This window comes from Nipponia nippon, unplaced genomic scaffold, assembly GCF_047370975.1.
Source record: "Nipponia nippon isolate SJK-2023a ecotype South Korea unplaced genomic scaffold, ASM4737097v1 scaffold_2, whole genome shotgun sequence".
In the NCBI taxonomy this organism is placed as follows: domain Eukaryota; kingdom Metazoa; phylum Chordata; class Aves; order Pelecaniformes; family Threskiornithidae; genus Nipponia; species Nipponia nippon.
Window position 1 is genome coordinate 27,555,686 of NW_028262336.1, and position 17,774 is coordinate 27,573,459.

The 17,774-nt window shown below is 42.1% G+C and overlaps 1 protein-coding gene across 4 annotated transcripts in view; it reads right to left on the reverse strand.

Annotated features, from left to right (window-relative positions):
- The window catches only part of APP (amyloid beta precursor protein), a 224,362-nt gene that overhangs the window by 140,364 nt on the left and 66,224 nt on the right, over positions 1 to 17,774 (reverse strand). For all 4 annotated transcript variants that reach the window (XM_087755993.1, XM_087755995.1, XM_087755992.1 and 1 more), the window contains exon 3: positions 8,384 to 8,513. In XM_087755993.1, coding sequence (XP_087612119.1) covers positions 8,384 to 8,513 — 130 coding nt within the window. The remainder of the gene's footprint in view (positions 1 to 8,383; positions 8,514 to 17,774) is intronic.

Genomic DNA, 17,774 nt, shown 5'->3' on the forward strand with positions numbered 1-17,774 from the left:
TGCAAAATTAAGTACTGTATGTTGAAGGAAACACCAAAAAAAAGGATGAATCAGCTCTGTGGCACTACAAAGATGCTCGGATGAAAAGTTCCTGATCTGTCTGTTCTAAAAGCTGGGTGCATACAATGAACAAGCTATGAAACGCATGAAGTGGCTTCGTGCATTACTCACAGGTTGTGTGCGTGTGTGAATGCACACATCTGTCAAAACAAATATACCTATGTGCTTCATAAAGAATCCTTGTGCACACACGTACACATGCACACATACACGCTGTTTCAAGCGCTTTACCGTTTGGAGCCCCACTATCAACAGATACTTTTGGTTTTGAAACTTCTCCCCAGCCTTTCTCCAGCCTTCCAACGACAAACTAGGGATGACACTTCTCACCTCATGACTTTTTATGAGACTAAACCTGTGTCTCCAAAGTGCTCCGGTAAGGTTAGACAAACTTCCAAGCGGAAAATTAGTTTTGTCTTCAGGCAGGATTTGAGTTGCGAGCAGAGGCCGAGCCAGGAGGTCAGAAGAACACCCCGAAGGGCTCGTTCAGGCGCACACAGTGGGGCAGGGCAGGCAGAGGCAGCCTCCCCACCACTGTAGCCCCCCGGTACCCCTTGCACAGGAAAGGTCGAACTACAGTTAGGAGGCCACCTTAGCTTCCCCCTTTCCTAATTTTTGGGCTCTTTTTAACCTTATTAATACTCTTTCAGCACTACTTTTTGTGGTTAAGTCATTTTATATAAAACACTACAGAAAAAGCAGGAACATGCTGCTTTTAATCCCTGACCCACTCAGATAGCCTGGACAGAGTTACAAGAGACAGAAAACTGAGTCCAGCTAGCATTCGTCATTCAAGCAGAAAACTGATTTATCTTTTCAAGCTCATGAATATTTAAAAAAAACAGGCAGAAACAGTATTTACTATAATTTGTAATGCTCTCTTTAATAGATAGCTATGAAGAAGACTTTCACGTGTGAGTGACCGCTTCCTGTGAGCTGTTCCTGCAGCGTACACCCCACCTGTTCTGGTTTCCTTGTCCACTGGAAAGAGAGAAATAAGCCCCTCATTTTCAATGCCTTCAATTCCTAGAAGGACTACTTCTACTGCTTTCGGAGTAGATCTGCAGAGCTGTTATGTCCATGATCTCAAAAAGTTTGTGTGTTTTGACCTGTTCCACAAATCCTTTTCTTATTAAAACCTTACTGCAGTCACCAAACAAGTCAAACATATATACACCCTAAAAATGCACAGAAATATACAAGGTCAGATTTATTTCTTCCAGGCTTATTATATAAAAATAAGATGTTTTATATTTACTCTTAGTCATACATGAAGGCACATTCCGGTCACCACAAGAATGCTAATTTTGCTTTATCTCTTCACTTCAAGGTGTCCATGCCTTCAGCTAGGATTTGGCTAAACCAACAGCTGAACCCATGTTTGGCTCAAGTGAGGAGGTGGAAGCCTCCAGAAACAGATCCATGACTGCCGGAGGAAGTCTGCGTGCCACTGGTGGGTGATCTCATTCAGGATTTCTCTGCCCACTCCCCACCTCTTCCTCTAGCTGATGATATTTTGTCCCCTGAAACATGCCAAAGGCCACTTTAACAGTTTATACAGTCCTGTCCTGTGAAGAAAATACTTGGAAAGACACAGTTATAAACCACAAGGCAATACAGCTGCTTAGAATTATGATTAAAAGATAAACTCGTTATTGTTTGTACGAATGATCAGTAACCCAACTGATGCTTAACAGCCACTTTCTTGTCTATTACGGAAGCTGACCATAAAATTTGGTCCAGCAGAGTTCAGGTACATACAGAAAAACATTTCTATTCAATGAAGCATGGCAGGGCATACTCTTAATTATACCGCTGCACAGAAGCACATTTAAGAACACACTTGATGAATTGAGGCCCGAAAAGCTTGCCGCAATTAGCTCAGCCACGAGGACACAGAAACAGGAGAAAACTCTGACCACTGGGGCACAACGCTGAAGAGCTGCCGATGTGCATGCAGCCAAGCACGATTTTGGACGCGGGCAGGGCCCTGGCTAGGGAGCACCTGCCAAAGCTTTGCTGCAGTGAAAGGAAGCCAGTGTGTTAGGACAACTCATTATCTCTGCAACGCTTGCAGTTTCACAAAAAAAAATGTGCCTAGCCTGTGCAGGCAGGGCTTTCTCATCTGCCCACCAGCACTATACCAAAAATACCACCAGTAGGCAGGAATATTGTCTGTGAGGGAGCAAAGAAGAGAGATGAAATATTTCTCCCAATGAATAGTTGTGCCTAGGATTTCTCTACCCGTGATCTCCGCAATAAGCAATTCAGATTGTCAGTCTTTTTGGAGATCCTCTCCTTCCTGTCAGCTAGTGCTGTCAGAAAAACTAGACATGGTGTAGTCGTGTAGGCTGAAACTAAGTGCATTTTTTTATTTTAGGAAGAGTGTGGTGTGAGGCTTGTCTGCATCACTCACATGGCTGAGTGGAGACTGAGGCAAGCTGGAGGCGGATAGCTCAACTAGCAGGGACAGGAAAACTCCGAGACAATTATTTAATGTCATTCTGTTGATTAGGCACTGCATGGAAAAGCCAGCAGAAAGTGCTTCCAAAGTATCCGGAAGAGAAGCTTTGCCGTTGCAGTCAGAAATAGGTGCACTAGACAGTGAGCTGAGAGGAAAAAAACAGCAAGTACTGCCATGTAGCAGAAGTAAACACATGCTTGTGTGAAAAAATCCCACAGTTAAAATTACAATTAAACTACCAGATGAGCCAAAAGAACGGTCAATTACATATATCTCCATTTAAATGATTCATTCCAGGCATAACCTTGGTGTTTTCTTTGGTATAATTGGCTAGGCATGGGTATCAAAACTTGAGTACGCCTTTTCTTCTGACATCAACAAGTGGTTAACTTTACAAGCTGTTAGAGTAATAAAGCATGACAAGTTAATAAATATTTTCAAAGATGTTTTTATTAAAACCAGAAACAGAAGCCAGCTTTTCACTGCATAACCAAACAGCAAAATATACTTGTTACATAACCTAATCCACTTGTTTATGAACAAATGATTGCAAGTAATCATGTTTTGATTGACAGAGGCTACATACATAATGATATTCCAATACATCTGGATCCTTCAAACACTGCCTGAATACAGCGCTTAGCAGTATACATTAATGGGATAACAAAACAGAGTCAACGTGAGTACGCCAGCAAGCACTTTATGCAGCGTAGTTAATCAGTGCCTTGGTTATCTCCTTTTACCCCGCCTCGCAGTTGTTTGTCTGCCGTGCCCACAGATCGATCCACGAACATCTGCATCATTTAGCTTCCCCTCTCTCCCCAGGGCTACAGTGCACAATGACAAGCTAGGCTGGGGTGTATTTCACCAACAGTAAATGAATGTCACCTATTCAGGAAAGTACAGGCATACATTTATCCAAGGTATTCAAAGAATTACGGCACTGGGACAAGGATGCCCGCTCCCACTGCCAGCCTGGAAGACAGAGTCAGTTACCTCATTTCACAGCCCACACTGCACAAATTCGCCAGCTGCTTTTCCTCAGGCGAGAAGTGCAGAGAGGAGAGAGCAAACCAGAACTGCTTATTGCTCACGCGGTCCCAAAAATCCTGCCCTCCTGCTGCAGCCAGTGGCAGGTCTCCCTTCCAACATTAACAAGGCCAGGTTTGCAGCCAGGATATCTTTCAAGACCAGTTTCCATAAAACGAAGTGGAAATCATGGGCTTCTTGGCACTGCCTGATGAAACCCTGCAGCCCGTGCCCCACAGCAAGCTTACTGTCACCATTTTGGAGGGCTCGGTCTTAAAACACCTGCTTTTTGCGCGCTGCAGGTGTGAAGATGGCAGCACGCCCGCCCGACACCGTGCCAAGGAAGCGCTGCAGATCTTCACTCTTCCGCCAGCACATCTCACGGCTCATCATCTTTGCCTAGGCACCGAAAACACAGTCGTGGCTCTATGTCGAACAGCACACTCCTCACTCAAATAGCATAATTTAACCCTTTAGTCTTTGTGTTACTAAAAAGACACCCCCTCAAATCCCAGGGTTTTTTTTTCCCTTGAAGACCGCAGTCTGACACCATCATTCAAGAGACCTAACTATTCACTTAGATTCCCATTTCTGTCATAAGGTGACTAACAAAGCTTCAAGGCGTAATAAGCACACACTGGAAGATGTCATTTTCTAAGAGCAGGAAAATAAAAATAAAGAAAGTTTTAAGGTGAATGCCTTCAGTGTGTTCAGAAAGGTAACTAAAATTTACTCAACAACTCTCTTTTCACAAGAAGTTTCCCCTCTTCAGCAAACTGAAACTGTACGGTAATCCCCTGTGTCCCTGGAAGCATGCAATGAATACATCAGTAAATCAGATTTATTGCACGTGAACATCTTCTCAAAGCTTGCAGTTTTAAGAGCATTGCAAAGCCCTGCACACAGGCACAAAATCATATCTTAAAATTGAATTAAACCAGTAATGCTTTTCTGCTTTGGGTTCAATTAGAACATGTTAGGGGGCATATTTATGTGGTCACCGCAAAGACACACTCAAATAAGGGGCTTTCATTTTGCCTTATTTAAATTATTCCTTTTATGCTTTAGTTGCATCCACTTAAGAAAATATGAAGCTGTGTAATCTAATAAATCTGATTAATATTACTAAAGTATACTGCTACAAATAGCTGCAGTAACTACCATCATGCACGAGTCTCAGAGAAAAAACTAATGGAGCAGCCAAGTGCTGTAGCGATACGCTCCCTTGCATGTCTCAGAAAGCCTCGGCTGAAGTCTGGAACACAAATGGACTGTGAAGATGCTCTGGCCTGAAAGCAGACACATTTCTGTCACTCGCTGTTTCTCACCTCTGTGGAAAACAAATGTCAAGATGGAAGAAACTATAAGCTGACTCAAGATACTGAAAGTCATTCTCAGGGCAAAGTAGAATTTGTAAGACTCAACCCTGCAATCAGCTGCCCACTGCCAAACTTTCTTTTGGCATCTTAATTCTTACTAGAGTCAATGGATTTAATGGTGGTCTACATCAAGGGTCTACTTGCACTAAAATTACTGAGGAATGGGCAGTGCCAGTGCCCGACTTCTGAAACCGCCCACTAGCAGCTACCACACCAACGATAGCAGAGGCACACGCAGAGCTGACAGAAAGAGCCAACTTTCAGAAAAATTATCTTTTAACATTGAAGAAATATTAGCAGGAGATAAAGAAAAAATAAAGCTCTCAAGACTCCTTAACTCTGTAACAAGTAAGATTTAGGAAAAAGTATTCCAAGACAGACATAGTTCTGCTTATGGTGATAATTAATAATATCAGTATCCCCATACTGAGCTGTTTGTGCAGGCTAGAAGATTAGTTACCAAAATAATAAAACAAACAAACAAACAAACAACCCCCAAACCCCCACAACATGATAGTGCATAAAATTATTAAAAAAGATCATCAAAGCCGTGAGACACTGACAGACTGAATTCAATCAGCTCCCTGCCTCCAGTCTACCCCCTTGACGTATAAGGCAGCAAGAGTATTCAAGGTATTTGACCACAACTTCTAGGCTACAGAAAAATCAAAGTAATAAATTAAAAGGGTAACTGTCCAACAGGAAAAGTAAATAAACAGTCTTTGTTAAAAAACCCAAACTACGCCTTTTTTTTTCCTTCAAGACTTCCTCTCATTTCAGAGAATCTGTTCATCTTTTGACCAGCTTCACCACTATGAAGGCAGTGAGCCAGCAGAGAGGACAGCGTGGGTTGCTATCAACAGATGAACACCACGCTGCTGGGTACTAAGCAAGCCCGACTCCCCATAATGGGCTGTACTCCCAGCCTCACACGTGGGAAAGTGACCCACTCCTCCACCTCCTCCGCTAACACACTTTTGCCACATGCAGGAAAGTCCAACTTTAACCACACGCAACAAGCAGAGGTGTTGTGGTTTAACCCCAGCCAGCAACTAAGCACCACGCAGCCGCTCGCTCACTCCCCCCACCAGTGGGATGGGGGAGAGAATCGGAAGGGTAAAAGGGAGAAAACTCGTGGGTTGAGATAAGAACAGTTTAATAACTGAAGTAAAATAAATTAGAACAGTTCAATAGGCAAAGCAAAAGCCGTGCACGCAAACAAAGCAAAGCAAGGAATTCATTCCCTACTTCCCATGGGCAGGCAGGTGTTCAGCCATCTCCAGGAAAGCAGGGCTCCATCACGCTTAACGGTTACTGGGGAAGACAAACGCCGTCATACCCAATGTCCCCCCCTGCTTCCTTCTTCTTCCCCCAGCGTATATACTGAGCATGACGCCATACGGTATGGAATAGCCCCTTGGCCAGTCTGGGTCAGCACCCCCCCGGCTGTGCCCCCTCCCAGCCCCCCGTGCACCCGGCAGAGCAGGGGAGGCTGAAAAGTCCAGGACCGGTGTGAGCGCCACTTAGCACCTATTTAGCAACAGCTTAGCACGACTTAGCAAGAACCAAAGCATCAGCGTATCATCGACATTGTTCTCATCCTAAACCCAAAACACAGCCCCATACCGGCTACCAAGACGAAAATTAACTCTATCCCAGCTGAAACCAGGACAAGAGGGCTGGCTGATGGAGAAATGACAGATAATGGCCATGTTCACCATTCTTCCTCCAGTGGAAGTAATTATGTGGCCACTCTTCTCACAGTAAACTCTTGGGAACATCAGTATCTAAGGCTTTTGTTTCTATTAGTTTTATTCTAGTCAGAGTCAAAAGGTGAATGGCAGCATACAAGAAGGATGACCAACACAGGCAGACACAACTGCATAAGCCTCAATTACAAACAAATCGGGCAAAAAATATCGTATGGGGGGATTTTAAAATACAAAATAGGAGCTAAGGGCAAAGCATTAACAGGCATGAGGTGCTTAAATGTCTTGAAAATTTTTGCCTCCAGCAAGCAAAGCCTACCTTGCTACCTAAGAAAGCAGACATTCAACTCTGGATAATTTTTCATTCAAAACTGCAACTCAGGAAAGACACCTTAAAAGTCCAAGTCCAGTTCCTCATTCCTGCAGGGAACTGCATATAATCCTGTTCATAAATTTATGAACTTCCTTCTAAATTACTAGACTTCTTATTCCTTTTACCAGAAGACTGTTGGAGCTCTTCACTCTTGCAGAAACTTCCTTATAATTTCCAGATTAAATTTATTCATGGCCAATTTATATTCATTTGCTCTTGTGATGACATTGTCTTTTATCTTAAATTAGATTGTAAGTTCTCCAGGGCACTGACCAAATCTACATAAATATAGAGAGTCCTGAGCATAACAGTTCCCTGATCATAATTCAGAGCTTTGCTTATGATGACAATACAATAAATAATAAAAATTAGTTTTTATAGTTCCACTAGTCTGATCTTGTTCCACTACATCTCTAATTAGTGCAAGTGCACTCACATGGAATCTGATCAAATATATCACGATGAAGCTAGGTGAGACTGCAGTTCGGCCCCACCTCTACAAAGTTGCTTATCTGGCTCTACAAGTATATCGACACTACAAGCTGATGTTTTTATCTTGACTGTGGAAAACTAAAGAAAACACAGGAAGTTCCAACTTTGAACTCCAGCATTTAAATATGAAACTAGGCAGCCAATTTATCACAATTCAAACAGCACTGGTAAAGCAACATATTTAAATAGCTCATGGAATAATCTCAAGAAAACATTGTGCCTAGAATGTTAATAAAAACAAGAAATAAATATGATTCTGCTTTCTGAATGCTGACAGAAGGCTAACAGAGAAGTAAAGGTTAACAAAAAAATGAAGGACTGAATCTCCCTTTTAAATTGGTGAATCGATTCAAAGCACAAAGGACACAGAAGAGAACAGCAAGCAACTGCTACAAAAATTAAGTTGCAGAAAGAGACAGGGGACTTTATAATCTAGCTTTTGCTTGCTTTCAATAAAACCAGATTCCCATTGTCTTTCACAGTAAGAGACCAAGTACTAGATATTAAAAAAAATAACGTCAAAAGAAAAGTATTTATTTAGGGAAAAGATGGATAGCTTATAAGCAAAAAAACTGTAAACTGGGTGCACACATGCATATCTACATCGAAAGAGAAGAGGGGAAAGGATAGATAATGACAAAAATCGGGGGAGTAAGCAGAAGCCTGTTTTGCAGTCACTCATGAAAATGGTATCAGAAGAGCAGGAGTATTTTCTCCCTAGTTAATGCAGTTCCAAAGGACTGAACAGTTGGACAAAACCCATCTCAGAGAAGATAACACAGAGATGTAAAAGATATTTATGTAGATTCTCTGTCTTTTTCATGAAGGGACTGAAACACCAAAGAGCAGGAAAAAAGACTGAAACTCAGTCACTCACCCAAACACCTGTAGGGAACCACAATATGCGGGTGGCCATTGCACTGCTTCCATCCCCTCTTGCACCAGTTCTGGATCGTAACTGGCTGGTTGGCTTCGACAACATTGGTGATTTGTAATTCAGGGTACACCTAGTGTTAAAAGTATAAAAAAAAAGACAAATGTTAACACAAGTATGCGCTCTGGGTCATGCAATATTGTTACAAGTGTTTGTAATGTGGATATCACAATACAATACTGATTTTCCTATCTTCTCCCTCTTCTGCTCTGTATTATATTTACTTCAGGGTATGAGTATGTGCACTTACCTGAAAAGCTGGTGTGTTTGTTCATCAATAAAAACGTATGGCTGCCAGCTCAGAATACGATGGTGGTACCAGCTGGCTGTCAAAATATAACTTGGCCAGTTATACTTGCTTAAGCTACAGATCAGCTAAACAGGTGTTTCATGGTTGACTAGAATACCCTCTCCTCCATGTCTATGCTATTGCTCTCCTTGTAAAACTACATATATTGGGCCTAATCTCCACACATCTAAAACTAATAGCATGCCTTTATGTTTATCTCGGTCATTTTAACAAACGTCATAATTCTTTCCCACTGCAGTCTGCACAGTATTAACAGTCCGTTGAATCAGTTACTTATGTTTAGGTTTACATCACCAGCATAAACCTATTTCCAACTTCCCTAAATTGCCGAGATCAAAATCCTACCCGCTCTTAATACTGCAATACACTTCCACACCCACAACCATGCCACCAGCAAACTAGATGACTAATTTATTGGCAAGCCACAACTTTGATCAAGCTACGTATTTGGCTTTTTATCTCCCTCAGTCCCTTTATCCCACCTCTCTTTTTTAATTTTACTGTCGGTAATGGCTTATCTGGTCTCTTTTGCCAAGGACGGGTCTTAGCCACTGACCTTTTGTGCAGACCCACCTCCCAGTCACCTTCTACGAGTGCATCTACATGTGCATTTCGCTTCATCGGGAGCACATTACCTCACACTCCGCTGAGGTTCACGCTGTGGAGGGGTTTCAGAGCATGCAAACTAAATTCCTTGTGGATAAAACTGAATGGGAAGACGTACTCCTGGAGCTCACCTAATGCATGGTTAGTCCATGCCACCAGGCTAGAGCTAACCAAAGCAAAGCCTGCAAAGCGTGCCCAGCGGGGATGCTCAGCCCCTGCTGCTTCACTCTGTGCTCCTGACTCTCATGGCACCACACCAGTTGCTAGCACAGCCTACGGCTCTCACTTCTGATTTTTCAAATTGGCAATCCATCAGCCCTAACATCACCCTCAGATAGGACTAATTTTCCTTTGCCTTTCCTGAAGCAATCCATACCAATTTCAGAGTATGTCAAATCCAAGGATTTAGGTGGACTGAAAACTACAGTCTACTCATACCTACCAGTGGAAAAGAAAAACAGAAATAGGAACAAGCCTGAGGAAAAACAAGTAATTGCAGATGGTCCAAAAACACCCTGTAGAAAAGGAACATAATCACAACTAAAGAGAGCTGGGTTGAGATTGGGTAAATTCTGGGAGTCCAAAACCGATGCTTGGAAAAACACCGTAAGAACCTCAACAGCCCTGCCCTGAGGAAAAAGTGATTCGTCTCAATCACGTATCCACCCCAAGCTCACAGCATCCCAGTGGGCCAGTGCCTCCTGGCACACCCCTGACCACAGGTTTAAAATGTAACTGTGGCAAAAATGAAGCAAGCAGGCTATTTAACTGCAGCTCAAGTAAAAGTTTCAAACTTCAAGAGACATTACTGAACAACAGCACAGCCTTTTCAGATTTGAGATCGATAGTCTTTGAATGAATGTGGCCTGGTCCACAGGCATGGTAACAACAGAAAGTAATAAAAGCATGATTGGAAATACTTGGGAAGAACTTCTTACTTTCATTAAGACACAGGAAGGGGCTAGTATAATTGTAAAATTGAACTATATTAACAGCTTAATGCACGAAACAAGGCCAGGTACAATAACAATGCCAAGGAGATGACTGCAGAAAGAAACACTACTTAAACAATGCACTTTACGCTAAAGAGATTGGACATCAAACTTGCCTTCTATTACAAAACTTTTTAATCAGATACCTCTTGCTCTGCATAAGCACTTCACAGAAGCGATCTGATATGTTTTTGCCAGCTTTGACAGCACCCTCAGCTCACTACAGTGGATGGTTAAAGCGTGCGCAGAGGCTTCAGATGCAGCCTTCTGTGTTAACCCCGCACACGGAAAGAGTTCCCTTCAAGAAAGCCCACAGCAGAACTGAAAACTTAAGACTGAAAGTTTCCTGCACTCTGAAGATTGTAGCTTTGCTTTCTTCTTTTTGTCAGCAGATGACCAGGGCTGATGGTCATCATCCACATCACAAATATACCAGCATTTTTACACTACTCGCAGAAAGCGGATCCAGAGGAGCTTGCTGCTCCCCCGGCTCCATCAGTGTTTCAAATAACGAACTCTGAACTGAAACAGCAAGGTTGCAAATTCAAGGAAAGCTCCCCTTTCCTCTTCAATCTCTCTACCTTTCCCCTTGGGTCCCCTCAGCTCCACCTGAGGGTCTGCACATGCTCACGCTCTTGACTCTTGTCACAGCACTGCCAAAATGGATTAGGGTGCCACCGTGGTGGGAAATTTCACACCTCAACTGCTGCGTAAATATTACACCGCAAGGCACCATAGCTGCCTCAAGAGCTAACAAGCAAGATGCAAGAGAAAGATTTGATTTTCTTTGGACGCTGCCTTTAGCATCGTCATGCTGCACTCTTCCAAGTTCATACGTCCGCAGACATCACATTTGAGTAATTACAGCCCATGGTTACGTAATACTGGATGCCGTCACAAGCCACGCGCTTGATATATCACAGTGTCACCAACACGTTCTCATCGGGGACATTTTAACATTCCTCAGGGTTAAGTGTCACTTGTCACATATGGAGGAAGTAAATGGCTTAAATTAAGACAACTAAAAAAAAAATTCACGTTTGGACTGGAATTTTAAAAAAAGGAAATTAAGAAAAAAACTCAACAGGAACATGTACATGGCTTTGAAACGATACAAAATAGGATTCTGATCCATGAGAACAAAGACGCACTTGGTTGCTTTCCTGAGGTGAGTTTCTAATGAGTGAGAGTGAACTATTACTGTAGAACCTTATTGAAACAGTAAGATTAGAGGGGAAAAAATGTAATATATTGTTTTTATTTTTGCTATTTCCCAAACCCACCACTTTATCTTCTGGTTAGTACAGTGGACCAAATTCTAAGTAGTTAACAGTATTTGTCAAAAGCACACAAGGATGAAGAAATACAAAGAAGCCTCCTCTTCTGTTTCTACATCAGTTACTAAACTCCTAATTTCCTTTGACAGCTCACACAGAGCTCCGTCCACCCTTCACAAGAGAAAACAGGCTTTGAATTTCATTTTCAATAGGTTAACACAAGCAATGTGTATGCGCTGAGGAAAGTTCCCCTCACCAGACTTACATAAGGTATTTGCTCTGAATTGAAGTGGGACCTACTTAGTGGCACAGAAAAATGAGCCTCGTATTTATTTATAGTGTCCCTAATGAGCCACTGCTTCTTCTAGAGAGTCAGAGAGCAGCTCTAGAAAGTCACAGGAGATCCAAACTTTTCAACGTTATCATAACTTGCTGCAGAGTTAATTCCTTTAATATATTTTAAAAGAAGCGGTGAAAGAAACAGAGGTCAACATAATCTAAGAATTTTAACTGCCAATCAAAAGCTACCGCTAGATCTTCGTTTACTTCCATTTTCATTACTAAGTTTCCTTATATACCAACTTCAGAAACAAAAATCTAAAAAGCCTCTGCAGTCAGGCTACTCAGAATTTAATATAAACTTGTTTACATTCATGTTTACCACTACCAAGTCTGATAACACATGGATTTAGGACCAAAATGTAGATCTGTTTAATGCAACAAAGAACGTTTTGATCTGTCTACGCACAAAGGTGTTGATGATGCAATGGTGACAGTGTTACAACAACCTCGTCAAATATGTCTTACTTAACAGGAGATTTGGAATTATTCTAAAACAAATCTGGGAAAAACAAAAAGATATGGTGTTGGGAGGCAGAGAAAATGATTAAAGCAATGAAGCAGATGGGCCACCACCACCGCAGCCACCCCTCCCATCCATGAGAAGGAAGGAGACCAGCCGAGAGGCCTTTCGGCATGGCCGGCGCAGGCAGGTGGGTCCCCAGGCCCCTCGCACACAGGGAGCGCCGGCCGCTCACGTGGGATGGGGAGGCCATTTCAGGAAGGGCCGGCTGGGGCAGCGGGTGACAGCCACCACAACGCGAGCTCCTCGCGGTACACTGCGGGCAAGAGGAAGGCACAGCTCCCAGGTGCACAGGGAGATGAGGCCCTTCCAGGAATACCAGGCCCAGCGGCAGGGGCAGAGGTTCAGGAGGACTTGGATAAATTGGAAGGAGTTCAAAGACGACTCAAAGAGCAATGAGGAGATCACATATCCTGTGCAGAGGAAGCGCTTGACTCCAGGAATAATCAATTTAGTATGGCCAAGCCTGACTGCAGTTTACAACCACCTTCAGAAATTTAAAATTTGTGAATGTCTTAATTTATCACATGAATAGTTAACAAGAGTGAGTTGCTGAGTGTTGAAACTGAACAACTGTGACCCCGAGGGTGCTTCTCCAAGTAGCCTACCCACTACTAGAGGTTCCTCTCTTAAAATGGGGAATTCCTGTCTAACAAGGATACTCCTACTCAGCCACCGCAATGATACTTGGAAACATGTCCTATGAATGATGCTAACCGTCTTTGATGATCGCCCAGATCCATACAGAATCACAGACTGGTTGAGGTTGGAAGGGACCTCTGGAGGTCATCTGGCCCCACTCCCCTCCTCGAGCAGGGCCACCCAGACCTGGTTGCCCAGGACTGTAGCCAGACAGCTTTTGAATATCTCAGGGATAGAGACTCCACAGCCTCTCTGAATAACCTCTGCCAGCGCTTAAATACCAGCAATAAATGCAACTGAAATCTCTGAGAGGGATTTTTTTTTTTTACTCAATCCCTGATACATGATTATATAAATAGGTTTCTCCACCCAGTCATACATGCTCAGCAGAAGCAAATGAACTGTACATCTTGATGCAATCTTGAAGTAACACTTGAGCATAATCATATGAGACATAGTCATCTCTGATACTAAAAGACATTTAGATTCGAAAGCATAGTATTTCACCTCTTGCTATTATTCATTATGCCCCTCATCTTCTAGAGTAACTCTGACCATTCAGAATATTGCTTCTTTTATCATATTTTCAAACAAATTTTTTGAAAGGTTTATGAGGTTAGCTGATGATTAGGAGGTTAGTGGAGCTATTTCAATTTACTTCTGCATTTTTTATTACACAATTAAAATAACAATAACAATAGAAATAAGTACATATAAATCTTGAAGTACTATCATAATATATACGATTGGAATTAGTGGTACAGATTTATTCTTACTTCTGCTTGAACTTGAGGATCTTTTCCTGTATCAGAATCATCATAGGGAAGAGAACAAGATTCAGTTTCAGAGTAACAAGTGGTCTGAGTTACTAATGGAGTATGCTCCATCCATGGAAACTGTTAAATGGAACACCCACATGCACGCACTTGCACATACCCACATGTACACGCACCCCTTGTAAAATACAGGGTGGTGTTACACTTTAACATGAATTTAAGAAAAAAAAAAAAAAAAAAGAAAAAAAGAACCAGTATATCTTAGACTAAAGAATGTAAAGCATAATCAGGAACTGGTGTCTATCTTCACCAACTATTTGGAATGGCAGAGAACCTGGGCAAGAGGCAAAAAAAATTTGTTTAAAATTAAGGTGCAAAATTAACATGTAACCAATTGCCATTATTTATTTAAACACCTTAGCATTTTTCTCCAAAGTGCATCCCACATCAGTTTAAATTATGACTGTTCTAAATCAGAGATGTGTTTTAGTTTAATTGCCACCAGTCTGAAGTGGAAACATTTTCTTATTATCATTTCCTTCTATTCTTTTGCCTTAATCCTTCAGTTGTTTGCTCCATCTACTCATGATATCTTGGCTTAAATTAGATCACACGTTCCATTTCTAGATCCTCCTTTTACCCTAAGCTTCAGCACCTGGCACACCAAGACTTTAAAGCCAGCTTGAATTCAAATATAATGGTCAGCTCTCTACTCTCTATTCTCAAAATGAGAATAGGCTGCTCAGTCTCTCCGAAAGCACATTGTCCAGTCTCTGTGCAACATGCCACTGAAGAACTGGTGCTAACACACCCCAGATCTGACAGGTATTTATGAGCTGGCATTCTGTTTGAAATCTGTCTCAGGCAGCCAGTGACAGTATCTAGATTAAAAACTAAATGCAAGACTGACCATAGAAACACTAGAAAGGAATATTCATACAGATAAAAGAAATTAAGAAGAAATTACTGCTATAAATAGAACAAAAATCAGGGTGGTTTTAGCAGTTGCATCTTCAGCAACTTGAATCATTTGAATGATTTGATTTACTTAAAGAAACAGGAAGATAAACTAGAATACAGTTTGATCACATCCAGACTCTCCATGCCTGCTCTCCTCCCCCACCTTCCCCCAAAATAGGGGAAAAAAAAAAAAACAACCAAACAAGTTGGTCTGTGGACAAGTTTCCTTCCAACTGGACCATGAGACTTTGTACTTTGAAAATTCTATACTTACAATATCAATGCTACTTTAACATTGAGAACTGTTCACAGAAATTATCAGACAATTTGGTTTTTAAAATAGTAAAAAATCACGGACGTGACACAGGTAACTATTTACCTCTGTGCTTTAAATGGACAAAGAAATTTTTTTATCACTTCAGTGAAGTAGTCTGCAAACAGTTACAACGAGCACAAAAGAATACACACATTTAATAACCAGCATTAAGGAAGACTGTGGTGTTAAAATTGCTTGTGGAAAACATCCTTTGACAGCAAGCGTACCTGAAGGATAGCTAAACAATGCTTCAACTATGAAAAAAAAAAAAAAAGCCTTCAGTTCCAGATGAACAAATTACAGTTGGATCAAAACTATTTCTATTCCTTTCTAGAGTATATCTTTAAATAAATAAATAAAATCCTTTTGAGGATTTTCCTGTCAGAGGGCAGAAGGCAACCTATATGTTAAAACCACAGAAAGAAACAAAAGATCAGCTGCTTCCCAGGATTTTTCATACATACATTACTGAAGAGCAGTAAGAAGCAAACACGCTGCACTCATTTTTCAGGAGTTTGGTGTGTCCACGCAGAGGAAGTATACAATCATTATTTCTGCGTGTCCATGCACAGTATCTGTGCAAGCTTTCCAACCCATGACTTCAGAAGCAGCGACGCTGCAGAGTCCCGGCTGTCCCAGATCAGCTGCAGCAGTGGCGTGACATGAGCAGCAATGACAGAAGCACAGCCAATGTGCTGAATGAAATACCCTGTTCTTAATCTTGCAATCTGTATCTGCAAAACAGGCAGCTATACACAGATTCAAGTGATTATACATGCCTCATGTCAAAATATTCTAGTTTATTACTGGTTTTTACAACTACTTTTCTACATTACTGCAGAGGATCTTAGTATAAGGCAATTTTGAATCTTCATTGATTAATTTCTAAACTCAGAATCAGGACTTGAGAAGCATGAAATTTTGAGTCGGGTTACTTTTTTTACTTTCTGCTACAAAGTCATGTAACTTAAAGGCTAAAAATTATGTTAAACTAAAAACCTCCATGAAAAAAGAACATGCGCCTCAAACTCTTGTGGAAAGGCTGTCCCTTGACCTCTGTTTTTTACAAATAAAGGAAAAAGACGACATTAAATTGCACACCCTTACACATGCAACTAGGGATGCTTATTACTTTTACACTCCTACTCACTTCAACCAGCTGTCCTAACTTTTTGCCTGTTTCTTCAGCAACTGCTGGCTCAAGTTATGATTTTTAACCGTTGCTTTGCATGCATCTGCTTGAACCGTAACTCTTGATCAGACGTGTCAGCTTAGCAGGCGAAACAACACTCACTGTAACCATAAAGCACAGTAAACCTCTGGTACAACAGCTCTGCAGTCCTCTCGCACGGACACAGTGTTGTTAGAGGCATGGACATAACCCCTGTACTGAATCAACAAGCGACGCAGAGAGCAGAAGCTGTGCAAGCTTTAGAAAGATTTTAACATACCAACACAAAAAACATGCCACGTGTGATCAAATTGACTACTCCAGAAAGGCCCCGAGGTCCAAAATCTACCGACGGCAGCTGTTGTGTTTCACAAGAGATGAACCATATATTGCCACACTGGCTCATCTCCCAACCACCACATCCTAGCCTCTTCCACTTTTCCTCAGAGTTACTACGCAGGACTAGTGCTGTTCTCCTGCTGGCTAACCTATCCTCAGAGAAAGTTATGAACTGGGCTCTCCTCGTAATCAAGTAAAAGCAAAACACAGCCACACTTCACATAGCACTGCAAATATCATGGTACTTGCGTGTTTACAGTCAGTGCTGCCTAACGCAAGCCCGCAGCTCTCCCCGTGGCAGCCCCCTGGCCGGGAACCATCTCCCCTCCAGTCCAGGCCAGGCACTCCCCTGCTCAACAGAAATGCCTTTCCTTCTCTGCCACGTCTCTGCTGCTTCAGTTATGCCCCGTCATGCCTGACCAAGCTCAGCCACTTGCCCCTGGCTTTCTCGACCATGCAGGCACTTCTACACAGAGAAGCAATGCTACAGGGCTAGCTGGCATCCCAGCTTTTCCTGCCAGTCTCTGTAACCCAAGCAACTCCTTCACTTGCTCAAAGAGCAAGGGAAAGTCAAACCCAGCACCAGCTGCATCGGAACAGTTTCCAAATTCACTGCCATGGGCCATCCTGAGAAAGAGCAAGGTGACCAAGAAGGAACAGCTCTGCTTCCTACCACAAGTCCCAGGTATCTGCCTCTGCAACTTCATCAGCATAACATCTCAGATATTTGCACCAATTTCCAGCTGCTGCTTGGCAAGACAGAACCCTTTTAACCCTGCAGTTTAAAAAAAAAAGTAATCAATCCTTAAAAGCAAAACCACACCCTATTACTTAGAGTAAATAAATAATCCTAGGCTGTCTCCCAAACCAGCCACAGAATTATTTCTTTTAATTCAACCCTGTAAACAAGTTTCCAAAGCCATAATACTTCTTATCTTCAGCCACATCACCTAGCACCCATCCATAACATCCTTCAGTTTTTAATGGCTGCAGCCTCACTAGCTATCTGGGTCAACCCTCAGCCTCATCTAGGAGTTTCACATATTGCTCTTAAAACTATTTCTTAGGGCCTATCTGACAAAT